Raw genomic sequence first — 27702 nt, forward strand, 5'->3', positions numbered from 1 at the left:
AATTTTCCCTAGGGCAGTTTGGCTAGGGATCCTGACAGTGTTTTGCCGTCTTCTGGGCATGGAACAGGGGTCACTGGGGGTGTAGGGAGGGGAGATAGTTGTGAATTTCCTGCATTGTGCAGGGGGTTGGACTAGATGACCTTAGAGATACCTTCTAACCCTATGGTTCTATGATTATCAGCAAGCAGCTAGAACAAAACTGGAGTCAGCTGCAAAATTGGAGGCAGCTAAAAAGTATTAGTTGGAAAGAAAGGTAGTGTTTTTGGAAGGAACTCATTTTAAAAAAAATAGTTCTCTCCTTCCATTAGCATGCTTAAGGTGGCTAACCAGTCCAAAATGCATAAATGGTTACAACAAAGCAAGCAGCAATTCTGACATGTGTAATATCTAAAAGTCATGATAATTTGATGCAAAAATTGCTTGGACCCCTCTATCTGCTGCCAATAGCGGCTGTTCTCTAAAGCTGGATCCAGTAAATGGATCCTGCAATGATTTCAGTTCACCCTGCCTGCTTGTCTGCAGTAATTAGAGTTTTGTTTTTGTATGTGGTTACAGGCCAGTGAACAAGCTTGCCTCCCACCTCACTGCTCTCTTCCCCCCACAACTGAAATATGATGCAATCTAAGAAGCCTATTTTCAACACCAGGGCTCAGTGTTAGAACATAGAAGAGTAGAGAAGCAGTTGCTCGAGAGCATGTGCAGAGTGCATTTCTTTCATCACCACCCACCATGACATCTCTGAAGTTCTGCCTAGATGGAACACTAGGAAATCCATGAGCCTTTAAAACTGCTAAATAGCGGTTGTGGGAGTGGCATTCAGACTGAGGCGGAATTGCAGATGGGGAGACTAAACCTCCCCCCTGTGCCATGACTAACATCAAACGATGCCCCCTGGTTACTATTTGCCTCTTTGGGGCTGAGTATCCTGGTGATCCCTCTCATGTAACTGGCCCTGAGTTGAAGGAGAAGAGCCTCCAGGCCACTGCATGTGGTGGGCAGTTGGGTTGGAGCACTCCCTGTCCTTCAATCGGTAGCTTCAAGGGGCTGTTCTCTGGGTACACTCACAGTGACCTCTCCTTCCTTGCCCTCCTGCAGAGACCTATCTTTTTGCCTGCTTGGTGGATTTCTTTACCAGCTGCTCCCGATATGTAAAGTAAGTATGCTGAGTTTTGCCCTGACCTAGGCGGAGGACTCCAGAGCTTCATTCAGACTAGAAGGGTGCTTGGATTCCTATAGAAATCCATTCTGTTTTTAAAATTTGATTCTGCTGGCTGTGGGGAAAGAAGAACATGAGAGCTCTGCCTCCAATCACTGGAAATTTGATTCAGCTACCTCACCAGTGCCTGGAGTTTCAGGAGGCCCATGTATTTTCTAGAGTCTTTTCAAAGCCCGAAAGGATAGAAACTTGCTTACTTTTTAAATGAATGCTTGGATTCTGCAGAAGCTGAATTTGGCAGCCACCACTGCCTTCTGTGCTTTTTCTGCCCTCCCATGGAATTGCAGCCTGCATCTATCACTGACCTGTTCCTGGTTTTCTTCCAGCTGTGACACAGGCTACAAACACGGCAACCTTTTCATGTCTTTCCGGAGCATGTTCCAAGATGTCCGAGAAGCTATGGACTACGTCCATCTCTCAGTGAGTGGGTGCATGCTGGCAAGGCAGTTGGGGATGGCTTGGATGGAGTTATAATGAAGCGCTGTCCACTTTGGGTCATGTAACCACACTTCAGCATCCTAATGTGTGAAAACATGCTAAGGGTGTGATAATCTGGGTTTCAGTTTGGCACCTCCTCCCTGCCTTTGAGATTCATTCCAGCTTCTGGCTCTGGGAGTGGGATCAGTGTACGCATGGAGAGCTCATTCAGTGCAGTCCAATCTCCCTTGCATAGTTGAAGACCAACATTGCAAAATATAAAAAATAAATCAATAGAGCATTCAATAATTGTTTTATAAACACGAACAGAAGTAGCAGCAAAGACTAGCTAGATTGCTCATCAGCCCAAACTTCTGAGAGAACAGTCTTCCCAGCGCGCCTGAAAACCAGTAGGCAATGTCAGCTGAGTGTCTCCGAGGAGGGCCTTCCATAAACAAGGTCCTGCTTCTGAAATACCTCGTCTGAAATTAGGCGTCATGGCTCAATGGTAGAGCATCTGCTTTGCATGCAGAAGGTACTGGGATCGATTCCCAGCATCTCCAGTTAAAAGGATCAGGGAGCATTTATTTAAAATCATTATACACAGATCACTGACTAAGAAGTGCCTGAGGTGGCTAACAAAGCCTACTGCATAGGAGATAGCAGTTAATCAAATACTAAATGAAGTGATACATTAAAAATACAGAAAAACAAAGCAGAAACAACTTCCCCTCCAGCTTAAAATTACAGCTGAAACAGAATTGTTTTCAGTTGTCATCTACAGGAAAGAAGGGGGAGAGACAGGCGTGCCATTTATTTAGAAATTTATACCTCACTTTTTCCCCACTGGGGTCCATAAGCTGCTAACACTACCGTTCTCCCCCTTTCCATTTTGTCCTCCGAGCCTAGTAGCAGTCTACCTCTGTCTGCCACGTGGAAGCTTCTAGCTGGCTACTGTGGGGGGGGGGGGAAGTGTGCTGCATTGGGTGGACCCAGGCCTGGTCCAGCAGGGCAGTTCTCCCTTGCCTGTGTTCATGTGCCTGTCAGATGCTATCTTGGAACCACGTATGTTACTATCCTGTTGTGTACCAGATGCAGTGTTTGGTGGTCCCGGTAAGGGGCGGTGCCTTGGGAATAGTGAGCCCTTGGCTGCAGCAGGGAAGGTCCCTGATTTTGGAGAAAACTGATGGCTCTGTTTGTTGCTCCCCTAGGGCTGCCTCAAGGAAAAGACGCTGGAGAACCTGGAGAAGTATGTGGTGAAAGATGTGAGTCTTACCTGGACCGTGAGTTAGGGAGCTGCTTGGATTCAGGACAGTCCCCCAATCTGTCCTCTGCATCCCAGCGGCCCGAATAGGAGGCATGTGACCCCTTTCCCTCCCCTAAGTGCCTCTGTGGGCAACATTCTCCCCCTCAGTGTGTTCTCATTGGCTGTGGACAGCACCACCCCCATAAAGTCACAAGGAAAGTTCTGGGCCTTCTGCTCTGATATCAAAGCTAGCCAAGCTTGATCGGACTCACAGCTTCCCTTCCATCAGGCCAGCTAAGCCCATAGAGGCCTTAGGGACTGGAGGTTAGGTCTAGATCAGTGATCTTCAGCCCATGGGTTGGGACTCCCAGGCATGTTAGACTCCCAGATCCCTTCCTATTGGGATACAGTCCCTTTTGGATGGAGCTGCTGCATGGAGAGCAAGGACGCCATCCCTTGCCTCTCCTTTCTTTCAGCGTGCATGTTGAGAAGAGCCACAAGATGGTGATGTGAAGTCATGCCAGGGTGGATTCCTTGGGTTGTTGCTCAGTATGGTCTGCTTCATAGTGCTTGACGTGTTTCCTGTCCCCCAACACTTTGGCATGCTGCCCATGGCGCTGGCCTTTTCAGTGAGGCCATAACTTTGGCTCCTACACTTCTTGTCACGTCTGTCCTGTGCTTGCATGGGTCCCCCATTCATTGAGTCTTGGGTTTGGAAAGGTTGACGACCACTAGTCTAGATGGCCCATGGTACAAAATCAGGTTTATTTTTCCAGGGGTTATGGCTGCACTGCAGTCGTCTGTGCTGCAGTTCAATGATAGGTATTGCCAAACAAAACGGGAAAGGCAAGTCCTTTCGGAAGATCACTACTAAGGGATGGGGGAAGGCATTTCTGCAGGGCCTCTGGTTCCTGTGCTTGGCACCTGAAGCCTCTGCATCCCTTCTGGAGCCTCCCGCAGAGGCTTTCATCGCATGAGACCAGCTCTGGTGTGTGTCCCGCCCCCCTTTCCCAGATACATCTTATTCTAGCCGTTTCTGGTAGAAGAGTGAAGGCCAGTTTCAGCTCCTTGTTCTCATCCATTTTGTTCTCTCCCGTAGCCTCGTGTTCCCCTCCTGCTGAGCCGCATGAAGGAAGTGGGGAAGGTGTTTCTCGCCACCAACAGTGACTATAACTACACAGATGTAAGTTGGCTCCATCCCAGGGCAGGTGGGGGGTTAGGGAGCTGTGCATGTGCATTTGTCTGCTCCCTCCATGCCCCATAACCTTTTCAGTTAGATCTCTTGGGGGGGGGGAGATCCTTTATCAAGAGAACACCCATTGGGATCCTTTCCTTGTCTGTGCCCCATCCCCCCAACTTGGAAAACATTGTTAGGGAGCTTCTGGGGCACCCCATATAGGAACAGCCCCCTTCTCTTCCCATGGAGGAAATGCATGACTTCCTTCTTTGTATATCATCCTGAGAGTGCCACACACTCACTTTTCCATTTTTGGATCTTCCATGGTGGCCATATTAGTGTGTTAAAGGAGACACGCAGTTGCATCATCGGCTGGCTGGAATGGAGTAGGGAGAGGTGCAGTGTGATCACATCATGTCTTGCCTTGGTTGTGTTGGAGATGACGAGGCAGAGAGGACCAAGAGACTCTGGCAGCTGGGTGGGAAGTTGCTTTCAGCATCTTGCAAGTGAGCTCCCCCAGGGCAGAAACAGATTGCAGACACATGCCCCATGGCAGTCTTTTCTCTTTGCAGGCAATAATGACATACCTGTTTGACTTCAGTGAAGATGACATGGTGAGTCACATTTTTAACCTGAAAAAAGCTCAGAGGAGGGGCACTGGTCATGCAGGCGTTTCTGCAGCGTGGATATATCATGTGGGCTTAATGGCCAATAGTAACTTGGTGAGCAGACCAACCCTTCATAAAGCGCCAGGCGTCATTTGAGGGACTGTGGCATGGCAGCCTCAGGGTCAAAGGGACATCTGTTTTGTGGTTCTAGGCACAGGAGGGTTCCCTGGCTATAGGAAGCTGGGCTACCAGTACAACTGGAGTGGGAACCATCCACTGGCAGTGCCCTCCTGTCTAATGCCTGGAGGAGGTGAAGACACGGGCCCTGCTCTGATGACCAAGATTCATACAGTCGCCTGGGGGAGAAGTATAGTGTCCGGATCATGCAAAGTAATGCTATCGCTTTACTCTGCTCTGGTTAGACTTCAGTTGGAGTACTGTGTTCAGTTTGGGGCACCACAGTTTAAGAAGGATGTTGACAAGCTGGAACGTGTCCAAAGGAGGGCAACAAAGATAGTGAGGGGTCTGGAGACCAAGTCCTATGCAGAAAGGTTGAAGGAGCTGGGTATGTTTAGCCTGGATATGGTAGCACTCTTCAAGTATTCTAGATGAAACAATTGTTTTCTGTTGCCCTAGAGGGTCGGGCCAGAAACAACAGGTTCAAATTAAAGCAAAAGAATTTTCAGCTAAACATTAGGAAGGACTTCCTAACAGCAATTCCTCAGTGTAACGGGCTTCCTTGGGAGGTGGTGGGCTCTCCTTCCTTGGAGGTATTTAAGAAGAGGCTTGATGGCCACCTGACAGCAGTGCTGATTCTGAGACTTAATATGGATGTACACAGATCTGGAGAGGGAGATCATGAAGAGATGAGCCAGCATGAGGCTTTCGTGGCCCCTTCTTACATGCCCAGGATAATGCGATCACAACTTGGGGGTCAGGAAGGAACTTTCCTCCAGGCCAGATTGGTTGGAGATCCTGGAGGCCTTTTGCCTTCCTCTGGGCATAGAACAGAGGTCACTGGGGGAGGTGAGGGAGGTAGCTGTGAATTTCCTGCAATGTGCAGGGGGCTGGATTAGATGACTCTTGGCGTCCCTTCCAGCTTTATGTTTCTAAGAGAGTGGGGCTGCAGTGGTGTTGTCAGAGCTGTGCTTGGGGGGACAGCTCAGAGCTCCCAGCTCATGGGATCACTGAGGGGTGGGTGGCTTCATGACAGAAGGGAGATTCCAGAGGGAAAGTCCTTGAATCAGTCGTAGCCACTTCATAGAATCATCTGGCTTCCCTGACTTGTCCCTGCAGGAGGAACCCCAGCCCCGCCCCTGGCGCTCTTACTTTGACCTGATTGTCGTCGACACACGCAAGCCGCTCTTTTTTGCCGAGGGCACCGTCCTGCGACAGGTCAACACGGTAAATGCTACTTATGGCTTTACGCAAGCAGAGATGGAGAAAAAGCAGGAGCAGAGGAAGTACAATCCTACTTTGGAATGGATGACCTTGGGGCAGACTCCTATCCAATACATCCAAGGACATACAGAGGTTGCCCGAGTTCTCTGGGGAAACTGCTGAGTTTGGGAGGGCATAACCAAGTGGACAGTGGGAGTTCCTACTGTGCAAAGCCATTCTTTAGAAAGAACCAGTCAGATTGCAACCAGACTCTAATCTCTCTCTGCTACCCAACTGTTATTTTGAATTTTGTCTGTCCTTGATATCCACTATTTATCTGTAAATCTTATTGGTACTTATTGATACTGTGACGGGGTGGGCAGGTATAGTAGCAGCTAACACAGGCCCCTTGTGATGTCTGGACTTTTGATGGTGGACAGCTGTGGCCTCCAGCTCCCCTTGCCTGGCCTTCTATCCAATCATGTAATTCTAAAGACTTTGGGCATATTTGACTTTGGAAGAGTGTTTGGTGATTTCCACCGATTCTTCTTCCTGGGGAAAAAATTCAGTGGGAGGGGGAAGTGGGAAAGTCCTGCTCATTGACGGCTGCTGCTCAAGTGGATCTCATTGGATAGAGGGGCTAGTCACAGCTGTTAAAGCCTTAAGCTTTCACTCTTGAGGTTTGTTCTTTCAGAGTAGACACTAGAAAAGGCTTTTAAAGCAGGAAAGGGGACTGACTGACTTTCTCTGGGAAGCTATCTCATTCAGTTACTTTATTTACATTCACATTCCCAACTTTCCATTTTCCAGTCTTCAAGGTGCTTACAAAGAAAACGCTACAATGTAAGCTATAGATCTAAAAATCAAAGTATATGCCCAGTATAAAAGAGAGGCATCAACAAGGAACAGGGAGTTTTTTTCAGGGAAGGAGTGCAATTAATAAACATGGTCCCAGGAAATAGTAATCTACAAACTGATAAATATTGGAGGTGGAAGGAGCCACCCTGGAAAGAACTGAAGTTTGCCAGTCCGGAGGTGTGATGTTCCAAGTGTCTGATACTGCAGAGCGGCCTCCATGCCAGCAGGAGGCTCCCTCCCCATGAAATGCTGGATGGAGAGGTGGGAGAGCCCTGGCTACCTCACTGCAAAAGTCAACAAACGCTTTGGTGTTCCATTCTACTTCCTTGGCCAATCCTCTGACTCCCGTTTCTTCTTGTTCAGGACACAGGGAAGCTGCGGATTGGCACCTACACAGGACCCCTTCAACACTGCGCTGTTTACTCTGGAGGTAAAGTACTGGTGTCCCCTCTGATGCCTGTCCTCATCAAACAATGTGCCTGTCCTTCATGTTAGGAACATCTGTCACTCCACTGCAATGAGCTAACCGTGGGATGATGGGAGGAGTCGAAGTGATTTGATTTTAGCAAGCCTTGAGTGAGAGTCTGACTTCTGTCCTCCTGCTCTAGGCTCTTCAGACATGGTGTGTGATCTCTTGGGAGTGAAGGGCAAGGACATCCTCTATATTGGTGATCACATATTTGGAGACATCCTCAAATCCAAGAAGAGGCAGGGCTGGCGCACCTTCTTGGTAGTGCCTGAACTGGCCAAGGAGCTGCAAGTGTGGACAGAGAAAAGCGGTGAGGAGTCGAAATGTTCTGGTGGATGGAGACAAGCAGTCTCTTATCAGGGATGAAGCATTTGCCAAAGCCAGTGGCGAGGGGCCAAAGGTGGCCAGAGCTCTCCACCTCACAGGGAGTGAAGCTGGCCGAGGTTTTGCAGCCCCTTCCCCCAGTCAAACCAGTGGCTGCTGTCAAGGACTCAGCCTTCTCTTTTCTGCTTACAGAACTCTTTGAGGAACTGCGAAGTCTGGATGTGTTCCTGGCTGAGCTTTATCAGTAAGTGGGATGTTGTCCAGAACATGGGAGTGGGGGATAACTGCGCACTAAATGATCTAGAGTCTGATCTTGGAGACTTGGCATCTAGCTACTTACAGCACACGCTTTCTTGCAAAATATACAGGCTTTGCAGAGCTGGGAGCTGGGCTACCTGCCCTGTCTCCGACCCAACAGAAGGCTCTCTGAGATGATCTTGGCTTGCTTACGATCCGATTCCGTAGGCAGGATTTCCCACTTAATACCTATGAGTATTAAGTGATTTCCCACTTCGTAGTGATTTCCCACTTAATACCTATGAGTTTAAATAGCGATTTCCCACTTAATACCTATGAGTTTAAATAGAACCCAGCAAGCCCCCCTTTTTTCAAGGCAAACATATTAAGCAAACTACTTTTGAGCATATTAGTGAAAGTGATACTTTAAGATTTATTTTGAATCAGTGCTACAGTTCTGATTCAGTATTCTTAAAAGACTGATATGCAGGAAAAGATAGTTTAAATACTATTTTGAAAGTGCATTTTCTGTTCAAGAGAAACATTTATTTGCAGCATTTCTGCTCTCACTTGGTTAGACCCCCCCCCTTTTTTGAGGAATCCAACTCTAGATGTTAAAATCCACAGGGAGACAAACGGGCTGTAGCTCCTTTTGCTAGGCTCTTCTTCCCACAATTGACTTCCTAATGGAAAAGGCCTGTTCAGTGGGATATGTCAAAAGAGCAGCCAGTTCATCACCTCTAGAGACTTGCTGGAAGAAGAAAGCGATATCCTTCCAGACAGCTGCTTCCCCTCGGCTGGGGACAAGAATGCAAGCCCAGGAAACCTGGGGTGGGGTCAGGGAATGAGCTGCTGAGAGCACCCAGAACCCACTAATGCTCTTGTTTCTGTCTAGGCACTTGGACAGTGGAAGCAATGAGCGGCCTGACATCAGCTCCATCAAGAGGCGCATACAGGTAGGGCCATGACTTTTATTAGAGCCCTGAAAACACAGCCCATCTCCATCGCATGCCAGGCCCCACAGGCAAAATTTGAGTTCGGTCTGAGCTTATTTTCTTCATCTTTGGCCCTGGTGCAAGAGCACACATGTACACTACCAATGCCAGTAGATCCAACAGTCTGCTTAAGGAAACTCCTGTCTAGCACTTTCTGCAGTGAATACTATGCAGACATTTCTCCTTGTTGCTTCCTACCCAGACGACCGCTGCATAATAGAGCAATTAGGTCTATTATGCAGCTTTCACAACTAGAGTAAGAAAACTTGGGCATAGTGTGAGGCTGGCCAGGGTCTCACTGAGTATCAGAATCAACTTCTCGCAGCCATCCCTGAGGTAAGGATTCTCTCTGTGCATGCATATTAGGCAATTGAGAGCTTACAAATCAACCTGTGCAAAATGCCACCCTCTCATGCCCATCAGGGAAGGCAGAATTAAATGGTAGGACTTTCTGCATACTGAAGAGATTCCCAGCCAGCCCCTGCCCTAGCATGAGCCAGGCTGCGTTATCTTAACAGCAGAGAAGAAAATGGAATATATATGGAATAAGACACACACAGCCCAGCTGAAGCAGGTATGGTCTCTTGAACACAGGGAAGGGGAAAGCGTAGTCTGAAAGATTTGTAAAATCTTAACCCAACAAAACTTATCTTTCTGAAGCAAATGAAATGTGAACGCAACTTCGGCGCTAATATTTGGTCCAGGAAGTCCTGGAATGAGGGGAAGAGCTGGTTCTTCTAAATGGGTGCTGTTGATGTCTCTGATTCTAGTGTAAACCCTCAGACATATATATGGGCGAAGCTGTGGCCTGGAATCAATGAAAGAACACTCGGACAAAACCAACTAGAGAGAGCTGTTAACAGTTCTCAGCAAGCTGGTTGCAGGGCATATACCTATTCAATTCCTGGGTTTATTTAGTACTATCAAATTGACCGTGAGTCCTTGAAGAGCTTGAATTTGGAGACATCTGTACCTATCACTCCCTATCGCTTACTTTCATTCTTGGTTTTTAAGGAGAATAATGACATTCCTGTGTCGGGGTGTTTTCACAATGTCATACACCGTGTTCATGAAAATAATGCCATTAGTGGTAAGGGCTATGTAGCTAGCACAGCAGATTTTTTCAGGAAATATGTCTAATGAATCCCCCACATTTAACAGGACTTTTTAACCACCTGGTCTTGTTGACTGGAGATGTCAGGGCAATGAAGCTGGGTGAATAAACCTCCTGAATGCAAAGCAGATGCTCTGCCCCTGAGCTGCAACTCCTCCCTCCCTTTCACTATAAAGATGTAGTCCTATATGTTCCAGTAGGCAACATTGACTTACCTTCTATATCTTGGCTATACGAGAGGACTGCCAAGTGATTTGCATACAACTTCTACCTGCATTAAACAGGTCATAAGCAGAAGAAAAATATTGTGCCTACCCCACTGTGAAATATCCATGTTGCTCAGAGCCGTCAGAACTCTCCTGACCTGAAAAATTCACAAGCAGGGCATGGTTAAAAATAGCTGCCTTTGGTACTCAGTGGATCTCAACATGAAAAGCCTGAGCACCTCCAACTGTCGGCGTGGCTGCCCTTTGCAGGCTGATCTAGCTGTTGTGCTGTTTGTTGCAGAAAGTCACTCATGAAATGGACATGTGTTATGGGAAGATGGGCAGTTTGTTCCGCTGCGGCTCCCGCCAGACCTTGTTTGCCAACCAGCTGATGCGCTATGCTGACCTCTATGCTGCCTCCTTTATCAACTTCCTGTATTACCCTTTCAGCTATCTCTTCCGGGCACCGCCCACACTGGTATGTTGGAGCAGATGAAGGGGTGGGGTGGTGGCAGAAGGATTCTGGGTATATATGAGGGAGAGGCTTCATCTAACTAGGGAAAGCGTTAGGGCCATTCTGGTCATATGGATAAATTGTCAGAAGATCTGGCTTCTGCCACAGAGGATGCTGCTACTGCCTTCTCTCCAGCTAGGGATAGAGGCAGAGATCTATTCCTGCACAGGCATTTGAGCCACTTCTGCAGTAATGGAGGAGCAGTTTCAACCAGTGATGTTCCCACTGATATCCTTGTGCCAATCTCTTCCTCCAACAGATGCCACATGAATCGACTGTGGAGCACGTGCGTATAGAGTTCAGTGAGACAGGCTTGCTCACTGGGAATCGGATGCACCCGCTTGGCCTCTGCAAGCAGCAGGTGAATAGATTGCAGCCTTCACTCCTCTCTACACACATCTTATTCCTTTTCTTCCCAATGGCTTTTCACTGATCTTCATTTAGAAAGGAACTTTGGACTTATCATGAAGGTTCCTTCTATTTGAGATAGAGGAGAACATCCTCATGCTTGGGTTCTCCTCCTAGGAAATTAGCTCATCCCTTTCTTGCCTCCGAGGAGACAGAGGACCCCTCCTTTCTTCAGTTCAGAGACTTCCATTGAAAACCACAAAATGTGCTGTTGCTTGTTGTCCTCAAACAGAATTTAATCTGTAGATTAACACAGTTAAAGGGCAAGGCCAAAAAAGGCCAACCTCTTTTCAGTATAAAAGAGCACTTAACAAATTTGCTGAGGAATTGTAGGTCCAAGATAGCCCTCCAGCCCCCATTCTCTTTAAGAACAGTAAAAAAAAGATGGAGTAGATGACTGAATGCCTTTGATGCAAGGGAACAGGCTCTATGGCAGCAATTTCTAGGTGGTGACGGATGTCCTCGAGTCCCATTTAGGTTTGCTGGATCGCTGGAATAAGGGGATTGTATGAAGCGATTGTGTGGAGGGTAGACAAAATTGATGGCATAATCCTGCTTGATAATGCATTGTACTCAGGCATTGGACGCAGATACAGTCCAGTTCTGCCAGAAGAGTTGAAGTCCGCCCCCCATTAGTGGAAACTTGGTGTCTGGGGTGCTGTGGGTGAGGTTTGTTGCTCCTGTTGCCTGAGTTTTGGCCTTGAGTGGCATGAGAGTTGGACCCGAAGGAAGGCTTTGGCTTGAATCAGGTCAATCTTCTATAGTCTGAATGAAATCTGGGGAGAGTCCGGTAGTTACAAAAGGATTGGGGGTTGAACATCTTCTGCTACCTATCCTCTTTCTTGGAGGAAAAGTGCATGGCTTTCTTTTTATCCTTGGTATCTATGAGATCATCCAAGGTATTGCCCAACAGCTTACCCCCTAGGAAAGGCCACATGGCTAAATTAGCCTTGGATGTGGCATGCACTGTCTATTTTTTTAGCCTTCTTGCCACTACAGTAGAGGCAATAGCCTTTGAGGAAAACTTCATAGAGTCGAAACTGGCATCAGGAATGAAGTAGTGGTTCTCTCTAGCCTTGACAAATAGGAGGTTTTCCTCAGAAGTTTCCTCAGAAGCCATGGTGGAGACTCTAGCCATGAGCGAGGAGGCTGTAGAGGCTCTAAAGGAGCAGGCCATTGCTTCATGATCTCTGTGTGCAGGGCTATCTCACTTTTTTCTACCTGTAGAATCCTTTAAGGAGCTTCCCATGTTTTAGGTAAGTCCGTGCCTGAGGCCAGATAGGCCACTGAAGCGTCCACAACAGGAATTTTGAGTAGGTGAAAGACCTTAGGAGGGGGAAGGAGTATAGATTATTGGCGTGCCCAATGTGGAACTGCTGGCCAGAAGGTTCAGCCCATTCCTCCTTGGCCCCTTTGATGAAAAGGTGAGGAAAGGAAGGTAGAGTCCAAGGTTTGGGATGAACTGAACATCTCTGTGGCCCCATCTTCATCATCCTCATCCACATCTGGCTATGGGTCCCCTTTTGGAATGGAGAGTTGCAAAATTTTTAGAGCCCTGTAGAGTGGCAGCTCTTCATAAGAAAACAGCCTATGAGACTGAGGGGCTTGCTGAGGTAGGTCTTCCTCCAAAAGTTTCCCCTCCTTTCTGAGTCAGATTCAGAATGCTCAGAATCAGGGTTGTAGACCCCCCTCTTCCCACTGGGCCTATCTTGGAGAAGAATCCCAGGGATATGGGGTGGGTTGGCTTTTTTGTGCTGCTTTAGTAGGCCAAGGGATTTTCCTGGTAACTTGAGCTGGCCTGCAAGAGAGCCCTGGGCAACGTGTCTCTTAGGAGGAATGTAGAGGGGGGGGCATCTGAAGAGCTGTGCCTCTCTCTGCCCTGTGATTGCTCTGTTCTGATCATCTCCTCATGAAAGAAGTTGATCAGCCACTCCTGAAAACCTGGTGGGGCGGCAAATACCCCCTCCCTCCATCTTAAGAGGCCCAGGGAAACAGGATTAACCTGTCCTCTCACCACCTCCCGACTGGTCTGCATGAGAGCAGCAGGGGCAGCTAACACAGAGTGCTTGCAAGAGCTGCAGCAGAGAGCTAGTTTTCCCGCCAAAACTGCAGCCAGCCTGAGTACTTTCAGTTTCAGCCTGTTGCTCCGTAGTGTTGATTTTAGCAGCTAATTTGCTCCTTTATTTTTGTTTAAGGCCAGTCGTAGGGCTCCAAGGTCACTTTCTAGTGCAGTGGCCGTCTCTATTACAGTTGATTGAAATGTAGATGACATAGCCGCAGGGGTTCTGGCAGCAAGTCACTATAACAGAGATGGAGCAGAGCAAGCGAAGACCAAGAGATTTTTTTTCAAACGTAGACACAGAAAGGAAAATACACATGTTGAAGGCACACCAGGAAAGAAAAAATGACCTAAGGAGCTCTGGAGAGAAAAAAAAGGCCCAAAGGCAGCCAGAGCTCCAACCTAGTCCCACACCCACAAAGAGGCAGGAAAAGAACTGAAGGAGGAAGGAGGGGTCCTCCCTCTCTTTAGAGGTGGGAAGGGAATGACCTGATATCCTGCCTCCAGGGGTTCTGGGAAAGGAGTACCCAGGCATCAGGATGTCCTTCTCTCCTCAAATGAGAATGGGCTTCAGACCTTAAGCAAGGCTGCCTGCTTCATGTGGAGGGCCATCCAGTGATTTCTGATGGACCATATCCCCATGTATCAGCTTCAGGTTGCCACTTTCTAGTTGCCTGCTTGGCATCTACTAGACCCCATTCCTTCTCTGTTCTGGCTCCCACCTTGCAGAATGGGCTTCCTGCGGAAGGAGGGGCATTACTTGTAGAAATTTATAAGGAAGTAGTGTAAGGCTATTTTCTCTCCAAGGGCTTTTGATGAGGTTCAAGCTGCAAGCATTTTGTTGGGGTTGAGGCGTAAATGTAGTTTGTGCTTTGTACATTTTTAATCTTGAAATTTAAGCCACCTAGAGACACCAGAGAGAGATGTACTTATAACTGTTTTAATAAATAAAGAGCAGGGAACAAGGGGGGGGGGGAGAGTGGAAACGCTCCATGGACTCAGATGCAGATGTTGAAGCTGGTATAGACCCCAGAGTGCACAATTACAGTGGAAATGGTCTGCCCTTTAATTATGGCTAAAATGTTTAAATGTTGGCAGCATTACCTGCAAGATCTGGGTAGTGATCCATTATATCCTTTCCCACTGTCCTAAAGGTGAATGCAATGTATGGATGATTATCCAGTGAGCACCCCCCCCTCTCAAAAATTCTTTAACATGACAAAAGCCAGCCAGGCATTTGATTTAAGCACCCAGCTCAATCTCACTAAAGAAATAACCAGATGCAGAGGTTTATTTTACAGGGTTTATTTTAAATGTCCCAAAGCAAACTCTTAAAGTACATTTTATAAAATACTTATGTGCTGGACAAAGAAGGATCCAGTCTTCCTGTGGATAGGCACGTTTGGGCAACTTCTTGTCTGTGGTCCACTAAGGCGGAACTTGGCCACGCCAAAGCATTGAATTCACTGCTAAGCCTCTGTAGTCCACCTCCACTCAGCCAGCCAAGGGCAGCCCTGGATGTCTTCAGGAGCAGGGAAATAAGGTGCCAGCACATCCTTTACTCATTTGAGCAATGCCCCAGACTTCCAAGGGGTTACGGCGTTGAGGGAATCCAGCTGGGTTTTCTGGCTGTACAGGAGCTGTAGTAGGGACACCTTAAGCCTGTTTAGTGTAGTAGTTAGGATGCTGAATGAGGATGTGGGAGGCCCAGATTCAAATCCCAACCTTATGAAAGCTCACTTGGACTGATGGTTGTCAATTTGCCCCACCTCAAGCAGTTGTCGTGAGGATACAGTGGTATTAAGTACATTTTAATCCTACCTTTTCTCTCAGGAGCGCAGGGTAGCAAACCTTTGTCTCCCCTCCTCCATTTTACCCTCACAACAGCTCTATGAGGTAAGTTAGTTTGAACAAGACTGGATCAAATTCACCCAGTGAGCTTGATGGCAAAACGGGGATTTGAACCTAGTTCTCTCAGATCCTAGTCCAGCACCCGAACCATTACAGCAAGCTGCCACCCCAAGTTCCTAGACAGAGTGCAGATGACTAGACAGAATACAAAGTGCCCCAGTAGTTCTCATGGCACTAATGAACAAGGTTGTGTTCCAGAGGGCAGAGCAACGGTCAGTTATGGGCTTGGTGGCAACAGTCACTGGTAGCTGTATAGCTTATGCCTATAAAAGATAAGCCCATCCTGGATAGAGAATGCCTCCTCTTGCATTCCAGAACCAGAATAAGGCAGGCTACAAAACTCTGTTTCCTCTCCCCTGCAGAAGCTCCAAAACATTTTCCAGGAAACCAATGATGCTGAAGACGATGATGACTGATTCACTTCAATCACCCCAAGGAAATCCAGATATGACGACTGAGTGCTGCTTTACTGGAGCTGCCGATAGGGTGGGGAGGGGGACAAGAGGGGCTCCTAAAATGGGATAGATGTTGGAATTTCCCCAGCCAATGCCAGAAAGACCTGACCTGTAAAGTGGCTGATTTTGAAAGCCTGTGGCTGCATGTGGGTCTGGGTGCAATAATCCAGCCAGCTGAAAAGGGCCTTTCTAGGAGGCTTGCTGTTTGCACTCCTTTCTCATTAGCCACTTCAGCCATCAAGAGCTCCACCCCCAAGAACCTTCAGATGACAAGAGTCAGTCCACGCCTCCCTCCCAGCTGATTTCTTCTGCAGGTGCTGCCTCTAGTGCAGTTTATCTGCATTAAGAAGCTATCTGAGTCATTGCCTCAGCCCAGCCATGTCAGAGAATGGTTCTACAAAACCAAACCAAGGTGGGTCCAGTTTACCCCACCTTACTATGAGGAATGAAGACTTGACTTGCTGAGAATGGTGGAACATGAGGCCTCTCCCATCTCCTTTCTGCTGCCACTTAGCACACTTCAGTTGTGTGTTTGAGAAGGAAGGAAGACAGCCACTTCCTGAGCAGATATCATTGCTCCGGGGAGAAACCTCTCCCTCTGGCACTTGCAGAAGATGCCCTGTGCCACTGAGCCCTTCCTCAAGGCAAACTGAAGCTCAAGTTCCTCAGGCACAGCTAAGAGGGCCACCAGTGGCCCAGTCACACTCCCAGAGAATGGCTATTATATGGACATGGATTTGGGCCTCAGTCTTCCAGGCAGCTCTGTTGCCAAGGGTTCAGCAAGAATCTTCAGTTTGTATTTGCCATGTAGGAACAGGGCCATGCCTCTGTCTTCAGGCACCCCGCCCCCCTCAAGCAAGGCACCTTGTAATCACTTTATCCCAAAGGAAGACCACAAAGGAGAAAAAGAGAACCCTTTCTAGGACTGGAGGAGGGTGAAGTGTGCCCAACATGGTTTGCAGGGAGGATAAAGTAATCAGCAATAGTCTGAAAGGAGCATAGAACAAAAAAGGGAAGCAGCTCAAGGCCAGGGGAGTCTTTTGAGGCTGAAGTCACAGTGATTTGCTGTGGGATTCTTATGCAGTACGTATCCCCAGCACCCCCTGCCCTCCAAATCTATACCAGATACCCTTATGTAACAAGCTGGCCAGGCCTTACTGTTAGCTGGAGCAGGATTTAAGGGAGAGGACTTAAACGGAGAGCTGCAAGTCGTGTCCAAGGAGCCAAGCCCAGGGGCAGAGGGAAGAGTGCAGACAACAGACTCTTCAGTTGCCAAGGCAGCAGAGAAACCCATTCTACAGCAATATGCAAGAGACCAGTCTCTGCTTGTGTTCACACAAGAGCAGCAAGTAGGGGGTTGGGGCAAGGTACAGGAGAGTCAGCAATGCCTCCAACAGAGACTGATAGGCTTTTCTTTTGCTCCTCTGCTGCCTTTCTGAAAAAAGAAATCTTGCTGGGAAACAAGGGTACTCCCCCCTCAACTCCAGCGGTGCACACAGGTTTCTTACAACAAAAATAAAGATTGTCAGAGTTATTAAAAAAAACGCTCACAAAATAATTTGTTTTCAATCTATTGATGCAACAGTAACAGGAAAGAGGGACAGTGATCTCTATGGGCCAGACTTATTAACATAGAGGCAAGGTCTGAGGGAGAAGGAAATTGGATTTCTTTGTACTGTCGCTTAAGTATGGAGATGTGTTCAGGGTTAGAGTGGGCTGAGCTACAGTCACAACCTCAAGAGCTCCGTTTCCACATCCTCCAGCAAAGCTTCATTTTTACGGAACACAAAGAGGCTTCCGTTATCTGTAGCCGTAAGTTCATTGAGGGAAGTCACTACCACGTCGTGGTCCTTCAGCATCTGTGGGTAGCGAGCAACAGCACCCTCTATGCGCAGGGAACGCCGCACTGGAGTCAAGAGCTTTGTGTCTGACACTGTGCAGTGCTCTTTCTCTCTGAAACAGAGGGAGGGTTAATCTGGTTGATTGCTCTCTCCTTCTCTATTGTTCCACTGGCCCACCAAAGTGAGAGTTACTGGACAGGGCTTCTTGCTCCCCAAGGCAAATCTCTGGGTCAAAGGGACCAGCAACAAATTACTCTGCATTTCAGGGCTGCATACTGCATATTAAAAAAAAAAATCACAAAATCTTTGAAAACCACCCTCCAAAGCAGTTTTGCAGGTAGGAGGCATTATCCAAATCAAACATACTTGCATTACATTCATTCCACTTCTGGCTGACCACACAATTACCATTTTGGTAAGCAACGAAGCTTGGAATTGGGGAGGGAAAGCTCTGATAGCAGAAGAAATACTTGCAGGTGGCAACTGAAGCTGGGGCCTGTATACAGCCATGACCCACTTATCTGTTCCCGAAGCCATTTGTCCAGGCTTAAAAGCAGCCCGCAGCTGTCACCACACAGGAATGGTGTCAACAAGAAAGTTGGCGTAAATCCAGTCAAGCTCTGGCTCCTCTGCTGGTTGCCAGAAGAGCTTGGCCTGCGGGGAAAGGAAGGCTGGCCCTGCCAGGCTGGAGAACATCAGATCATGAGATGGGGAAGGGCAGAGGTGGGCCAAGACCCTTACCTGAGCAATGGAACCACTTGTAGCTTGATACCCGAGACTGGTTTGCAAGACAGGCGTTGCAAGTGGCTCTGAGGAGTCATCTGAACCTGTTGCTTCCTGGCACAGTGAGAACTGACTTGGGTGGGGATTACTGTGGGGATAGAAAAGAGCAGCAAGGGACACACGGATGTCAGAGGACTCTGCTTAGAGCAGTTGGGATGCTGTTCTAAAGTTTAAAGAGAAACTGCAGTTGGCATATTTATGTCCAGGCACAGAAGCCAGAAGCATTGGAGCCATCACTAATGTCTTTATCTCCCTGAGGAGCACTGCTGAGCTGGAGTACTTCCACCTTGAGGCAAACTTACAGTGGCTGGCTAATGGGAACCAATTCCTCCCCCCGCCACCGGAAATGCCTGCTGATTCAAAGTGCTCTCCTGGCCCCTGTCTTGCCCTTCATGGGGCACGGAGCCTGTGGCTTGACACATTCCCGCCGCCTCTGCCTTTGGCTGTAGTCAGCCAGGATGCACTCCCACAAAATAACAAACCAGCAAAGAAGTCACAGCAGCATGGCTTGGGCTGCAAGCCCCTACTGGAGGAGCAGAGATTGAGAAGCCCCCCTGCCTTGGTAAGGGCACTTCCTTACGAGGTAAAGGAGCACTCCAAAACTGGGGGGGGGGATACCATTCATTATAGATCAAGAAGGGGGAGCAGAGGCCACTGAGGGCAGGATCAGTTGGTTAGCTCCCATTTACTGGTCACTTTCCTTCCAAATCCTGTGGGGCTGTGAGAGTATCTCTGAGAAACCCATGTTTGCTCTCTGAGATGCAACATTACTAAGAGACATCAACCAAGCTCCCTTTCTAAACATACAACTGGGAGGTGACTTTTAAGGGGAGGGAGAGAGGAAATTGCCTTTTTTTCCCCAGACCTTGGTTAGGAGACAGGTATTGGCTCTGAACTACTGAGCCCAGAACTGGGAATGAGAAACTTGGGTGGCCAAACTTGAATCAGAGGTAGCCCCTTCCTGAGTAAGTAGAGCAGGTCTCCCAAGTTTCTGTGCACAGGATTTTAGCCTTAGGCTTTTCATGAAGAACACAAATCCACTTTTGCTTCTTCCATATTTCTTACCCTGGGCTGTCTTGTCTGGATTCTTCAAAAGATCAACCACCACCTCCTTCAATTTCTGTAGTGGCTAGAAAACAAGCAAAACACAAAGCTACCACTGCAAGTTTGGCAAACCACACCTCACAAGCAAGAGGTAGGTCCTACAGAGCGCTGAACTCTCTCTCTCTCTCTCTCTCTCTCTCAAAAAGGCCTTTGACTCAGCAGGGAAGATCTCTAGGCCAAATACAAAGGAGCTGGGAATAAAATCCTCCAGATTCCAGGCAGGTTGCCAGAGAGGTCATACATAGCCAGATCACTTGGTTTATAGGATCTTAATCCATGCGTGCTTATGGTCTATTGAAACGTGTTCAGTTTTGACCATTTTAAGTAAATAAAGTGAACATTTCTTCCAGAGAAAGGAGGGGCAGAGAAAGCATACAGGTTGGTATGACCTGCATTCTGAGCACTTAAGAATCATGCATGAAATGATCTGGTTGTTTTTCCAACATCTTTTTATTGGCTGCATAGCTACTCAGACGCTTGACTCGTGCCATCTTCCCCACACTGCCAATCAACAGCCAAGTCTAGAACTAGAATTTCTACAGCTCAGTTTCAGGTCCAGCAGCACCTTAAGACCAACTAGATTTCCAGGGTATGAGATTTTAAAAGTGAAAGGGAGTCTTGATTCTCAAAAGATCATACTCTGGAAATCTAGTTGATCTTTAAGGTGCTACTGGACCCAAATCTTGCTCTTCTACTACAGACTAACTCGGCTACCCTCCTGAATCTTATCTACAGCTCAGTTTGTAGTAAGAATTTGATGGGGAGGGGTGCTGCATGCTGCAGGCCAACAACCTCCCTGTTGTTACCCTCATGTCCCATCCCCTCCTTAGTCCTGGAAATCCTTGCTTGACCATGCCTCCCTTGAAGCCTTTACCAGAACAGGTCTCGGTCCTCTACTCTCTGACATCCTGTGCCTTTCTAGGATTGGTGGAAAGAGGGCCTGTTGACATGGTCCTCCCACCAATTGTGTTGCAGGGACATGCTGAAAACAGCAACCTCCCACATACTCAAGAAGTGAGATTTCCCAGCAGAAGCCTCCCCCTTTGCTGTGATCTTTGGTTTAGAAACAACACCCGTGTTAGCTCTTCGTGTTGCACTGCCTCTAATTCTTACTGCTGGCAGCAGCTTGTACAATATACCTGTGAGGCCTAGGAAGGGGTTTCTTTTAAAAGAAAAAAAAAGTTGCAATTTGCCCCACTTAATCCAAAGAAAGCATTTACTCAGGATGAACAGCCAACTCTTGCATATTTGGTATGATGAACCTAAATCGAAACAAGATGCTACTCACTACAGCCCCAGCACGGACAGCTGCTTCGTACAGCCCAACCACATCAAATGTGCCGTGCCGCGCCAGCAGTTTGGCTTTGCAGATCCAGAACTGGGCAAACTTCTCTACTTCTGGGATCTGGGAAAGCGTGGCCAGGATCTCTTCTGAGGGAAATCCCTGAGAAAGAACAGAGAGCACTCAGAACATCCACAAGTCAAAAGAGGAAGGCCAACAGCACCTCTGAAACATCTAAACTCTGGCCCTACCTTGGCCATCGGTAACTGAAGCTATTGTGGGACAGTGGCTATCAAATGGTGGAAGAAAACTGAGTTTGGGGTGGGTCAGAACAAGTTTTCACACAGGGCAAATTAGCAGGCTGTTTTGAAGCATACTTGGAAAGGCAGGATAAGCGTAATTAGATGAAACAGAATTTGCTCTCTGCTGACAGGAGGCCTGCTCCTGAGCAGGAAGGCACTAGGTGGCCTTTTATAGCCAGGACCAGACTGTGGCTTGCACAATGCACCTACCTATAAAGCCTAGGAAAATATCCCTTTTCAAAACACGACTTGCCAATTGGTCCAAGACCAAGGATTGCTAGCCCAGGTCTGATTCAGACAGAGGAAAGCAATATGGTACCAGATCTTGAACTTCCAATGGTTCTGCACAAGCTGCAACCTATTCCTTTTCCTGGCAGAGAGAGTTCAAGCCACTGAATCTGCTGTATATCTTGGGGATTTGCAGTGCCCCTTGTAAGAGAGGAGGCCACAGGCTAAGGTTGCAAAGTTTTCTGGGTCAGGTTGACAGGATGCAACCCAGAAATACTATAAGCTTTTGAAAGGACCAAAGAAGCATGAGTAATACAACATTGCCTTCTCCTGACCTGATCCTCCACTGGTCCCTTCACCTCACATCTTTTTTTGCCTGCTGTGGGGTAAAATTGAAGCAGTGCTTGGTAGGGAAGGCAGGTAAGACAGTGGGACTGGCCAGGTGAAGCCATCACTGGATCCCCTTTGCCACTTGTCACATATGAACAACTCCCCCAGTTTATACTCAGGTGGCTTCCTGAAGGCCAGAGGGAAGATCCAAAGCCCACCTCCTCAGCAAGCTTCAAGCACTCCATCAAAATACTTGAGATCTTATCCACCAAGCTGTGCTCTGTTCGCTCCTCCTCTTCCCCCAGGCTATTCCAGAAGGACAGGTTCAGGCTCTCCTTTTTCTTCCGGGGCTTTGCAGCAGGCAGCGTCATTGATGGCCGCTTGTAGGATTTCCCTTGGGATTTCAGCCACTGTTCCAGCAACTTTCTAGTGAAAAGGAAGGAGACCTCATTAGGGTACCAGTTGTGCATCCTGCATGCTTGAGAGGAGTGGTTGGCCTTGGACCAGGGAGCCCTCCATTCAAATCCTCTTGAAGCTGACTGGGTGAGCTTGAGCCACTCACTTTCCCTCAGGGTTCTTGTGAGGATAAAATGAGGGGGTTCCTCAATGTCAATGGACATTGTTAGTGGGGCTCCTGGGTTGTGAATGCAATTTACAAGGGCTCCAATCAACATTTAAGTAGCAAGAAAAATCATGGCCACAGCTGCCCACCTGGAGGGCATTTCCTGTCTCAGAACATTTCCTCAACTTCATGGACTGCTGTTTGTGTGCATAGCTAGTGCAGGCATGCAAAATCACGAAGGGGCACATTGAAAGGCAAAGGATGCCAGCTCCACATACAGTTGGGGAGGGCTATTTGCCATTAACTTGAATAAAAAGGTAGTGGAACAGATGTTCCTCAGACAAAACTCAGAGATCCATGTCTCTCAGGGACATTCCCTGGACTAGAGTCTGATGAAAACACATTGTGGGATCTACCTCCCAAGAAACAGCAGGGAGCAGATGTATGATATTAGATGATCTCTAGGAAAGCCTCAAGACAGGAAACAAGACTAGTCAGATATACACAAACACATTTGGGGCCAAACTTGCCTGCGATCCTGTGTACATGGAGTTTTGGGCTCTTGACCCATTCCCATCCCCAGCGGTCTTGGCTTGCTTATTTCACATCCCAGAGAGTCAACAACTTTATTTGTTGTGCAGACTGTAGAGACGACAGGCCTGGAGTTGGGGATCCTGGGCTCTCGCTGGAGCTTCTTATTTTCCTGGTTCCTCCTTACTGTGCTTCCATGCTTGTTAACGTCATGTGCTGCCAATGGGAGAGTCCGTTTCCTTTTTAATTCTGTTGCCGAGAAGCTTGTCAAGGCAACAGAATTCCTTGTATGCTGAGCCTTGCAAGGAGTCACCCGCTGCGGTTTCAATTGTCCCCTCTGAACATCTGGAGCTTTGCATGTCCTCAACTGTGTTGCATTCTCCTTTCCTTGCCCGAGTATACCAGCAGCCTGTTCATTCTTGGTACACTGCTTCATTAGCCTGGGATTGAGACCCTGGCTTTGAACTTGTGGAGTAGAATAAGTAGATGATTGGCCAAACGTCAGGGCAGTCTGTTCCCCTGACATGCCAGGGATTCGCTGCTGAAGATGTGCCCCTTTGAGATTAGATGAAGGACCTCTGGGCTTCCCCTGGCCCTGCAACTTGGCAGCTTGATAAGTGTGTGCTTGTCTTTTCACAGGCACATTACCTCGTGAAGCAAAGCCCACATTTGGCCTGCTGTTCACTCTTTGGGGCCTAGTTGACAGGCCAAGCCTTGGAGCCACTGCCTCCTCAAGGCTTAGATCAACCTTGGTCCCAAAGTTCTCTTTATCAGCCTTTTCTTGAAAGGTCTCCGCAGGACAGTTCTGGAGCACAAGTTTTTTTGTCGTTCCTAGGAGTGCTTGAGTCTTTGGTTCCGTGACAGGTTTAAACTTTTTAGTCTTTCTTACTTTGCATAAACAATGCTCGGAGGAAGAAATTGTGGTACTCAGTTTCTCAGAGGGGTTTTTGGCAGAGGCCTTTGAGGGAAGAGGAAGTGGTGGCCCCTTTTTTGGCAGTTCTGAAGGAACTCTCTGTGGCTTCCGAGAAACAGGAGCCCTGGATGATTTGCTCTGTGCAACATGGCCAGCAGGGACTGAATATTTTGTCTCCCTCTTCTGCGCACCTTTTGTCTGGTTCAAGGTAATATTTTTTTTACATCTGGCAGTCTGAAAACAGAAGTAGATGCCAAGTATTAAAAAAAACAGACAGGGATGCTCAGAAGATACATGCAACTAAGATGTTTCCTTTTAAACCCCCCCCCACCCTCACTCTTGCTGTCCCTGCAACCTTTGACTAGGGAGAACCCCCCAACCTCAAGTACTAGAATATTCTTATCTTCTTACAGGGTCTGATTTGGAGGGAACCAGGTTCTGTTGATTGTCCTTTAAGTAGGGCCTGTTAAACATAAGGAAAAATGGTCATTTTAAAATTATACATTTATGAAAATTTACTTCAAAACCATCACACACATGACTCAGGTTGCAAACCTATGCACACTTATTTGGGAATAAGCCCTCACTGAACTCAGGGGGACTGAATTCTTGAGCACACACATACAGAACCAGTGTTTCTGAGAAGTTTTCATAAGCATTGCCACGTTCAGTTACGGTTGGGCAACCTGGAAGTCACCTGAACACACACAACTGGCCAGGTCAGAATGCTCTAGGAAAGACTGAAGTTGATATCTTGGTCTCATTAGGTAAGAGGAGCTCGCAGCCACAGCTGCAACCTGGGCATCCAAGAGCAGGGCCAGGTCTAGGGGGAACACCCAAACTGCAAACCTGTGTCTTCACAGGGAATATACCTTCATCTGCCATAGATGTATGCGATTTTCAAGATCTGCTAATACACCAACCTCCCTCTCGAATTAAGATTCAGTTCATTTTCATCCACTCCCCCCCTCCCCCGCTTAGCAAATCCGTAACATCTGTACAATCCAATAAAGAAGAGAGTCAGAGCTGGCCATCACCCACATACCAATGACATGACACTCCAGACTTCCCAACAACCTATGGCACAAGTTTCACATAGGTAATAAGACAGCATAGAAGACAAGGCTTCCCCTTGTTAAAGGGGGGAGGGCAGCACAATCTCTTCCTGTCCCGTCTCTGATATGGACCTGGGGCTCCAGGAAAGATTAGAAACCTCACAACACAGTGGCTATATAAAGTCCCACCGGGATATCATAGATGATGCCATCAGAAGCTGCCAAGAGATCCTAAAGAACCAGCAGGGATGCTCTCTTCAATGTAGTTATGCTTTGTTTCAGAAAGATTTCCTCTTTGTGCTTGGCTTTATGCTTGTTTTCAAATTTTATGCTACCATACCCTATTGTATCTGTTCACTGAATGTCCAAACTGCAAATCATATTATATTTTGCTCAGTGAATATCCTAGCTGTTGATTATATAGTATTCACTTGCACTGTGCAATCTGCTTGGATGTCAGTGAGAAAGGCGGACTGTAAATAAAGATAAATAGCCCTGAATACACCTAGCTTTTAAGATAGCCAATGTTACCTCATGCACTAGAGAGCAGGAAAGACACCCCACCCCACAATGAGAAGGATTATGTCAACCTCTTCTGGACAAACCTGCTTTGGGGCTCCATTTGTCTAAAAAGCATGACAGACATAGAAGACGTTTTTTAAAAGAATTACAGCCAACATCTGGTTTTGCTGCATCATTAGCTAGCTCTAAACCATCTCATCCGGGAAGAGCATGCAGGATGAGAGGCACAAGGGTTGCCAACCTCCAGTTTGTATATTTCATTCACTCACTTGGAACTGGGATTCTTCTGCTTTCCTTTGGTTGCTAAATATTCTTGCAGTTTTCTCCATCTCTCCTCTACAAGAGATTCAAAGAGCATTAAGGATGCCAACAAGGTACATTTGCCACTGAAGAAGTCACACCCAGCAGCCAACACCAGGATGCAATTATTTATCCCCATCTCGTGGGAACCCGACCAGGGCATAAAGTCACCAAGATCTCCAGCTTCTTACACTGGTTTGGTCACAATACCAGCGTTTTCAAGTGTCTGCTGCAAGACCCACAAAATTGACACCAAGGATGTAGGCCTTTGGGCGTGGTCCGACCCAAAGGCCTGTGTCAGACTCAGTAAATAGGTACCAGCTACTGTTGCTGCCTCAAATATGGACATTGCTCAGCAAATTTTCTCTAATCCCACCTTGCAAAATTCAGGTTGGCATGCTGGATTCTTTTTTTTTGGTTAAATGGTAAATATTGTGAACAGCATGTTTGCCTACAGCCACAGCTGCTCTTTGAATGTGCTTCTGTTGGTTCTGATTCATGGAAGAGCTTCAGTCGTCTCAGTATGCTGGGATCAAGTCCCATTGAAACAGGACGAGAGATGGAAAATTTGAAGCCATGGGGTGGGGGGGGTGGCAGAACACTTTTTCCAGAAAAACAAACTGAAATTTTGGGGAAAATTGAAATACATGCAATGCTTACTTTTCTATCAGATCTTAAACACATTGCTTATAATTTAGCACATAAAATTATATTATTTGGCCTATTTATGAAATTTGCTTTTTTATAAGAATTGCAAGCATACTCAGTGTTGCAAACTGCTGCACCTTATGCACCTGACGAAGAGAGCTGTGGCTCTTGAAAGCTTATGCTACAATAAAGTTGGTTAGTCTTAAAGGTGCTACTGGACTCTTTGCTATTTTGCTGCACCCTATGATACCATCGCACATGTATCTAATAAAAGTTGGAGGTAGAAAACAAATTCTGCAGTAAACAAAAGGAGATGACTCTCATAGAGTCACAACAGGAAGGACTACAAGCGTGTTTAGGTATTAAGCTAAACTTTATAACATTCAAAACAAATTCTTTAAGAATGTGTTATCATTATACACATTAATTGTTGCCAAAATTATTTACATTTAAAGAACAACAAAAACATTCTTGAAAATGTTGTACATGTCCACTATATAACAGTTGTTCCCCCTGTGCTCCCCAAAATGTCCCAATATCTCAATTTTCCACTGGAAAAACTGAGAAAGTCCTCACTCTTGTTCCTGCGATACATTTTGAATGCAAAAAACCATTCTACTCATTCTAAAAGAGAAAATATTTAATAATAGGGGTCTTCCTTCCTTTCAGCGGTCACCCAAATTTAAGATGTTTGTAAGAAAAATCCAGTTTTCTTCCAAATTTTTCCTGGGCCCTTCACATCTCCAGTGGGATATTGACAAAGATTCTTTGGTAGGACTTTATGCTGGAATGTTTAAACTGGGCTGCTACATGTACAAAGCAGTGTGTGCTTAGTGCTTCAGAGGCCTGTACCCAGAGTGGGTGTTGGTATCCTAAGCACAGGTAGTTGTTTGGCATGGGTGACAGCCACCTTAAATGAGACACTGGGCAAGCATCAGATTGCAGAGGTGAGTTATTTGGCCTCAGCCAGCATCATATTTAAATCATGTATCAATCAAGAACCCTGCCCAGAGCAACCAATAACTCACTTTTCTCAAGCAGGGTTTGCAGCCTCCATGCACCCTGGTAATTCTAAGTGCCATGAAAGCACCACACTAACAGCAGCCGAACAGCAGGCCTGGAGTCCAGTGGCTCCTTAGAGACCAACAAGATTTTCAGAGTGTAAACTTACAAGAGTCAGAGCTTCCTGAAAATCTTCGAGAGGCGAAAACTCATACCCTGAAAATCTTGCTGCTCTCTAAGGTGCCACCGGACTCAAATCTCACTGACAGCTTGCCTCTCCGGTGCGCATCATGTCGCCGCAAGCCTGGAGTGGCTTCGCTAGGCTCCCAGAGCTCCAGGACAGAGAGCAGTCTACCTGCGAGCTCTTTCTCCCTGGCTGCAGTAGGGGCCGAGTGGGGAAGCTGGGTGTGTGTGTGTCTCACCGGCCAGCTGCCTGGCGACCCAGGGATGGGGGCAAGGTCATGGCAGAGACGGGCAGAGAGGCGTTCTGCACCCGCTCGAGAGATCGCTCTCGTCCTTGGCACCGATGCCCAGAGCGATCCTCAGCCGCCCGCCGCATCGCCACTACTAGCGAGCGCTCCCTTCGCGCCTGCTTACCTTGAGCGGAGGAAGCGGCCCCTTCACGCCCAGGAGGCTTCATGGTAACGACCAGGGAAATGTCACGCCAGCGCCGCTGCCGCTACCGCCGCCGCCCCGGTTGGCCCT

The 27702-nt window shown here is 47.5% G+C and overlaps 2 protein-coding genes across 5 annotated transcripts in view; one reads left to right on the plus strand and one right to left on the minus strand.

Annotated features, from left to right (window-relative positions):
* LOC129342527 (cytosolic purine 5'-nucleotidase-like) overlaps positions 1 to 17125 on the plus strand; it is a 30657-nt gene extending 13532 nt beyond the window's left edge. The window contains exons 7-19 of one of the 3 annotated variants that reach the window (XM_054998343.1): positions 1096 to 1153; positions 1543 to 1636; positions 2845 to 2898; positions 3979 to 4062; positions 4629 to 4670; positions 5961 to 6068; positions 7266 to 7332; positions 7511 to 7681; positions 7888 to 7939; positions 8828 to 8888; positions 10549 to 10725; positions 11021 to 11122; positions 15502 to 17124. In XM_054998343.1, the coding sequence (XP_054854318.1) occupies positions 1096 to 1153; positions 1543 to 1636; positions 2845 to 2898; positions 3979 to 4062; positions 4629 to 4670; positions 5961 to 6068; positions 7266 to 7332; positions 7511 to 7681; positions 7888 to 7939; positions 8828 to 8888; positions 10549 to 10725; positions 11021 to 11122; positions 15502 to 15555 (1124 nt within the window). In that variant the 3' untranslated portion in view covers positions 15556 to 17124. Of the gene's footprint in view, positions 1 to 1095; positions 1154 to 1542; positions 1637 to 2844; positions 2899 to 3978; positions 4063 to 4628; positions 4671 to 5960; positions 6069 to 7265; positions 7333 to 7510; positions 7682 to 7887; positions 7940 to 8827; positions 8889 to 10548; positions 10726 to 11020; positions 11123 to 15501 lie in introns of all 3 variants that reach the window. The other 2 variants (XM_054998345.1, XM_054998344.1) reach the window with 2 other exon arrangements.
* Positions 17126 to 17149: 24 nt separating this feature from the next.
* CKAP2L (cytoskeleton associated protein 2 like) lies at positions 17150 to 27667 on the minus strand. Of its 2 annotated transcripts, XM_054998341.1 has the most exons (9): positions 27595 to 27667; positions 25317 to 25383; positions 23882 to 23933; positions 22557 to 23704; positions 21683 to 21890; positions 20611 to 20766; positions 19284 to 19347; positions 18177 to 18306; positions 17150 to 17547 (listed from the first exon to the last, which is right to left on the minus strand). In XM_054998341.1, the coding sequence occupies exons 1-9, from the start codon at positions 27635 to 27637 to the stop codon at positions 17322 to 17324; spliced, it is 2094 nt and encodes a 697-aa protein (XP_054854316.1). In that variant the 5' UTR covers positions 27638 to 27667; the 3' UTR covers positions 17150 to 17321. The 2 variants fall into 2 exon arrangements, with proteins under 2 accessions (XP_054854316.1, XP_054854317.1); XM_054998342.1 differs by lacking the exon at positions 20611 to 20766.
* Positions 27668 to 27702: the final 35 nt, after the last annotated feature.

This window comes from Eublepharis macularius, chromosome 14 (genome assembly GCF_028583425.1).
Source record: "Eublepharis macularius isolate TG4126 chromosome 14, MPM_Emac_v1.0, whole genome shotgun sequence".
In the NCBI taxonomy this organism is placed as follows: domain Eukaryota; kingdom Metazoa; phylum Chordata; class Lepidosauria; order Squamata; family Eublepharidae; genus Eublepharis; species Eublepharis macularius.